The sequence below is a fragment of the Lepidothrix coronata genome, unplaced genomic scaffold (genome assembly GCF_001604755.1).
Source record: "Lepidothrix coronata isolate B3197 unplaced genomic scaffold, Lepidothrix_coronata-1.0 Scaffold20, whole genome shotgun sequence".
Taxonomy (NCBI): Eukaryota; Metazoa; Chordata; class Aves; order Passeriformes; family Pipridae; genus Lepidothrix; species Lepidothrix coronata.
The window spans coordinates 7,735,343-7,741,468 of NW_016690200.1; the positions used below are offsets into that span (position 1 = coordinate 7,735,343).

At 47.8% G+C, this 6,126-nt stretch overlaps 1 protein-coding gene across 1 annotated transcript in view; it reads left to right on the top strand.

Annotated features, from left to right (window-relative positions):
* The window catches only part of EXOC4 (exocyst complex component 4), a 303,657-nt gene that overhangs the window by 225,977 nt on the left and 71,554 nt on the right, over positions 1 to 6,126 (top strand). The window contains exon 12 of the mRNA XM_017807724.1: positions 2,078 to 2,297. Coding sequence (XP_017663213.1) covers positions 2,078 to 2,297 — 220 coding nt within the window. The remainder of the gene's footprint in view (positions 1 to 2,077; positions 2,298 to 6,126) is intronic.

Here is a 6,126-nt window from a genome sequence, read left to right on the forward strand (position 1 = left end):
ATTAAGTGAACCACTGTTTTGTCTTGTCTGTGCCAAGGCATTAAGACTTTTTGGAACACATCGACCACCGGAACTTTAATCGAGAAGTTTCCTGGAGGTTGAGGCACAAGTTTTTAGGAGGGATCTGAAATGGGGGATTAATGCCAGGTACAAACAAAAAGTCTCGATTACACCTTTTTTTTAGCACTGACCTTTCCTATATCTTTGCACAGGCAATTTAGTCTGAGGTCCAGGAAACCCTTGGAAGCACCCTCAGGCTCTTGTGGGATGAGGAGCTGCTGCAGTTCAGCACTTCTGAGCTCTCAGAGTTGATGCCTGCTCATTCTCCCTCTGAAAGTTTTCTATTTTTGCGTGTTTTAGCCGTTTTTAAGCGTGTATTGGATTTTAAAAAGCGTTTTAAAGCTTTTCCTTCACTTCACTGAACGATTCTCCTTTCCAAATCCAACCCCTTGTGCCTCTCCTTCCCCAGCTGGAATGGTAAAATTCCCATTTTTTCTGTGGGTTTTCTGTGTCACAAGCACTGTGTAAATAAACTCAGGAAGAAAGGGTGGCAAATTCATTGGCAGTCGTGGTAAATTAATTTATTGTCGTCCCATCAAGCTTGACACTGTTTCCTGAAGGACATGAGTGGTTGTCACTCCACCTGGTGCCATCAGGTCTGTGATTCCAGGGATCAGCTGGTGGGGGGCTCTGCTCTCTTCCCAGGTGACTCCACTGCTTCCCTGTTCTATACTGAGGAACATATTTATATTTATACTTCATTTATATATGACAATTCCCATTCTTGGTCTGTGAAATCCGGGGAACAAAGCTGCCAGAACTTTGTGTTCCCTTCTCTTTGGAGAAGCCGTCTTCCAGCTGAGCTGCAGGTGGATCCCCCGTGGAATCAAATGTCATTCCAGACTGCTGGAGTCACCAGGGCAGAGGATTTAGGGAGCAAGTGGCTTGGATTTGAAGGAAATCATGCCATGAAAACTGGCAGGAGCTCCTCAGTCAGGGCTCTGATGGGAAGCTGCCTCCTCTGGAGCGTGGGAAGGGGAGGGAGAAAATCACAGACAATTAAGAAAATCTCGTTGAAATATTTGGGGAAACGGTCCCCAAGTGCCACATCCGTGTGGTTTTTAGCACCTTCAGGGATTGTGGCTCCACCACTTCACCTTCCACTGAAGGAATTTTCCCTGCTATCCAACCTAAACCTCCCCGGGCACAACTTTGGACAGCGAGTCTCGATCCGTCCTGGCTCCCGACGCTCAATCCCTAATTATTTTGATTATTTAAAACTTAAAAAGGAAGATTATTTCTTTGCCTCAGATGCAGTTGAAGAAACTAAAGAGGTAATTTCTGGAAGTGTTAAGCAGGTGGCACCGCAGAAATCGAGAGATTTTTGCGGGAGATGGCAAACATTTGGTGTTAAAATATTCCCGGGATCGTCTGTGTGAGCGGGAACGGGATCCTTGGATGAAACAATGGAGGATGATAAAAATACACCATAATACAGGCATGCATAATGCAGCTTGAGAAGAGGATAATCCATATGCATTGCTTGTTTTTCCCCATGTGATTTCCAGCTGGAATGTTCTGTTGTTCAGTTTAGAGATGAGGAACCCGCCTGTGGGAATGGAGTGACCAACCTCGGGAGGAAATTTGCCTTTTCCAAGGGATTCCTGGCATCCAAAATTGTTTCTGGGAGGGCTTTAATTTTAGAAAAACATCATTCCAGTAGGTGTCAAACAGAGCAGTCCATGGTTTTTGAAGAAATAATCACAAGTGGTGCCTGGGGTATGGATTTTCCCTCGTTTTATCTGTTCTCCTCCAGCAGTTGAGTCAACATTTTTTGAACAAATCATCGCAAATTGTGCTCGGGATGTGGATTTTCCCTCATTTTATCTGTTCTCCTCCAGCAGTCGAGTCTTTGTCTCACCTTGTGGACTTTTTTCCTCATGCTGGCACGGCCCACAGTCATTCCCTCCCAGCTGGTGCTTGGATTTGAGGTGCAGGAGTGGCAGAGGCCCCGCTGACACGTTTAAAGTCCCTCCATGGTTTGGTTGTGATTCACTGTTCCCCTTCTCTTTTCCAGGTTTATCCAGGAGATCGAGTTTGCCATGGAGCTTGGCCCAGCCAAGCAGTGCCCCCTCAGGGAGTTCCTCACCATGTACATCAAGAACATCTTCCTCAACCAGGTCCTGGCTGAGATCAACAAGGAGATCGAAGGCGTCACCAAGGCGTCGGACCCGCTCAAGATCTTGGCCAACGCGGACACCATGAAGGTCCTGGGGGTGCAGAGGCCTCTGCTGCAGGTAAGGGCTGAGGGACCTGTCAGCACATCCCTGACTGGCCATGTCTAGCCAGGACCTGGCTCTGTGTCCAGTGAGGAGGGACGTGGAGCTGCTGGAGAGAGTCCAGAGGAGGCCCCGGAGCTGCTCTGAGGGCTGGAGCCCCTCTGCTCTGGAGCCAGGCTGGGAGAGCTGGGGGTGCTCACCTGGAGAAGAGAAGGATCCAGGGAGACCTTGGAGCCCCTTCCAGAGCCTAAAGGGGCTCCAGGAGAGCTGGAGAGGGACTGGGGACAAGGCCTGGAGGGACAGGACACAGGGAATGGCTTCCCAGTGCCAGAGGGCAGGGTTAGGTGGGATATTGGGAAGGAATTGTTGTCTGGGAGGGTGGGGAGGGGCTGGAATGGATTTCCCAGAGAAGCTGTGGCTGCCCCTGGATCCCTGGAAGTGTCCAAGGCTGGGTTGGAGCAACCTGGGCTAGTGGAAGGTGTCCCTGCCCATGGCAGAGGTGGCACTGGAGGTTTTTAAGGTCCTTTCCCACCCAAGCAATCCTGGGATTCCATGATTCTGGAGCCAGGCTGGGAGAGCTGGGGGGGTTCACCTGGAGAAGAGAAGGCTCCAGGGAGAGCTGAGAGCCCCTTGCAGGGCCTAAAGGGGCTCCAGGAGAGCTGGAGAGGGACTGGGGACAAGGGCCTGAAGTGCCAGGTCAATGGGAAATCACTTCCCGCTGCCCGGGATAGGTGGGATATTGGGGAGAAAGATTTCCATGTTCCTCCCTTAGAAGTTCTGGGGACTCCTGCCAGTCACAGAGCTGTGTAATGGGACTAAACACACATTCCCAGCTCCCAGGAGGAGCAGAGGTGGGACCTACTGCCTCCTGAGTGCAGGGTGTTGGTGGCTGATGTGACACCGCGGCAGCTCCAGGGCTCCCTCCCATACGAGGAATGGGAGGGATCTGGCTCTGAGGGTCAAGGATTTATACAAGAAGTGTCTTTTGAAACAGCTTTTTTTGGGCTCTGGTGTGGAGCAGTGCTAACAGCAACAACCACAGTTCTCATCCCAGTTCCAGGCATAACAGGACAGTGTGGAATCCCACCCCAGAATTCGGGATTTTACGTGTTGCCTGGAACTGAAACGAAAGAACTGACTCTTGCTGTTGTTTGTTTCAAGCTCTTTTAACCCTTAATTATTATTATTTAGTAATATCAATATTAATTATTATTATTATAATCCTTAATTATTCCCTCTGATCTGTAAAATCATCTCTTCAGGGATGGATAAAACCTGCAGAGTTCTAAGGAAGCAGCTCACAGCTCCCGAGGTTTATCTGATCACTTTTAAGGTTTATCCCAGTTTATAGTTGTAAAAAACAGGTATCTTATGGCTACATAGAATAATAGTAATAACTGTTCTTGCTGTTATTATTTTGGGGAGTTTCCAGGATTTTTCATGGATTAATAGTCACTAAATCTGTGCCTGTCTGGGCATAGCAGGTTTGGGATGGACCGTGGACATTGTAAACCTCAGAAATTTTTTGGGGATCCTTAATGCAATAATATGGATTCTGGCTTCATTTGTAGCCAGGAAAATATATCCTATAATCTCAATATATATCCTTAAAGTTCATTAGGGGTTGAAGAGTCAGAATGGCTTGGAATTTTCTCCTCCAGTTCCTAGAATTTGTTTCTCGTGGTGGACGGGGATCGCTTTGAACTGGAATTATTTTTGGTCACAACAAGCAAGTTCTGCTTGTTCCCCACATTGCAGAAGGGTAATTTTGTGGAAGAGAAGAAAAAAACGCTGCTTCTTTGCACCAAATCATCCCAAATAGCTCCCTACACTAATTTTATGGAGACAAGAAATAAAAAGGCTGTTTCTGCATCGACAGAAGGAGCCTGAAGTCTTTGGCCTCGTCACCCCCTGGGTGGGATGGAAGTGTGGGGAGCAGGGAGTGAGTGAACCTGGCACTTCTCTCCCGGCTTTTCCCTGCCTTGTGGCATTCCTGGAGGGGCTTGTGGTTCAACCATCCCACTCTTTGCTATCCTGAGGATCTTTCTGAAGCTCCTCCAGCCGGAGCCGCCGCTGTGATTTGAACACGACTCGAGAATTTATCAGCCCCCGCTGCACAGGCTGATAAAGCTGCTTGGGGATGACTATCAGCACATGTTTGGAACTGAATTAGTTTGGAGATAAGAGGTTTTGTAGCACCCTCTGCCATCCTGTCCTCAGCCCGTTCCTGTAAAGATTATCCTTTAGAAAATATTTCCTCTGGAAATATTGCATTTTGCTGGGCTCATTTTCCATTCTGCCATCCTTGAATGTAAAATTGGGTAAACCTGTTTGCAGAGTGACTGAAAAACCATGAAACTAATTTGTCTCTGAATTATTCTGCATTCAATTCCAGGCTGTAATTGTTTGACTCAATCCTAAATGAGGCTACAAGAACCCTCTTCCAGCCTATTCTTGTACAGTTCATGTTGAGGTGATAAATCTAAATCTTTCCAGTGGTCACTGCCAACACTGGCCTTAAAACTCCACTGCCCTGTCTCCAAAATTATGCAAATTGCTTCAATCTTCCCCCTCTGAGTGGGATTTTCCCTCTCAAGCATCCCTGTGATGTTGTTCCTCATCTCAGTGTGGTGTAGATGACGCACGTGAGGGTTTTCTGGCCAAGCTCCAAACACTGAAAAATCCATGAAAAAAACTCCTTCAAAAGTCAGAGTGTGCAGCTGTTTTGCAGGATAATGACTTGCTGGAGCTGATTTTCCCAGGTATCCCACACATGAAGTTGAAATCACTGGATTGTGACTTTCCAAGGAGTCATCCCTGGGAGCTTTGGCATGTTTTCTTCCTGTCAAATTAGCATTTATTAAGAAGAAGGATGGTCCCAGAATCTGAGTGTCTCCCCAGTGGTGATGGCTCCATGCTTTGATGGCCACTGGATGTTGTTATTAATTAGTATAAACCAATTAGTTGTCATTCCAGGCTGGCTCCCAGCCCTCACAATCCATTAAGGAGCGGGCAGGGCTGATCCAATTGGGTTTTTTCCCATTCAAGGAGAATTTTAAGGAATCACCCATGGTTCTAATCCTCATATTTCAATTTTATTTTTTTTTGGTGTCTATAACCAAGGGCTTTGTAGATGTTTTTATCTCTTGTTTATGTTTCCATTGCACACCCAACGTGTTGAGAGGTTCAAACCCACCAAACTTCTCGCAGAATTTCTTGCTAAATCTCCTTTTTCGGTTTAAAAGGAGAGGCAAAATTACCTCCCTCCGTAGAGTCTGAATCTCCCTTTTGCTTTCAATATTTCCTTAGATAATTTTTCCTATGGGGGGGAACATTTAGTGCAGTCACTGCCTTTTGTGGGAGCTTTTAAAGGCTCCTGTGCAAGCCACGTGCAGGCGTGTGGATTCTCCGCCGAGGCTGATGTGGAGCTCTGTAAAAGCAATTCCTGCCTTTAGGCCAAGCTGTGCTGGCAGGGCTTCCATTTGTTTTAAAAATCAAGTGTGACTTGCACGTTCAGTACGTTTTCAGTTATTTTTTGCCTCTTCGGAGCTGGAAAAGCAAAGTCAGGTTTCACAAACCATCCCACGGACGTGGCTCATGTTTGACCTGAAGGAAACTCTCCCGTGTTTGAGGTCTCTGTGTCCTGTTCTTCCCTGCAGTCAGTGGGGTTTCTTCTGGGGCCAGAGGGGCTGGAGAGCAGCCAGGCAGGAAGGGAGCTGGGAGTTGGGCTGGGCAGGGAGCTGAAGAGGAGCCCGAGTGTGGCCAGGGGGGCAAGAGGGCCAATGGCTGCTGGGCTGGCTGAGGAAGAGTGTGGCAGCAGGAGCAGGGCAGGGCTTGTGCCCCTGGG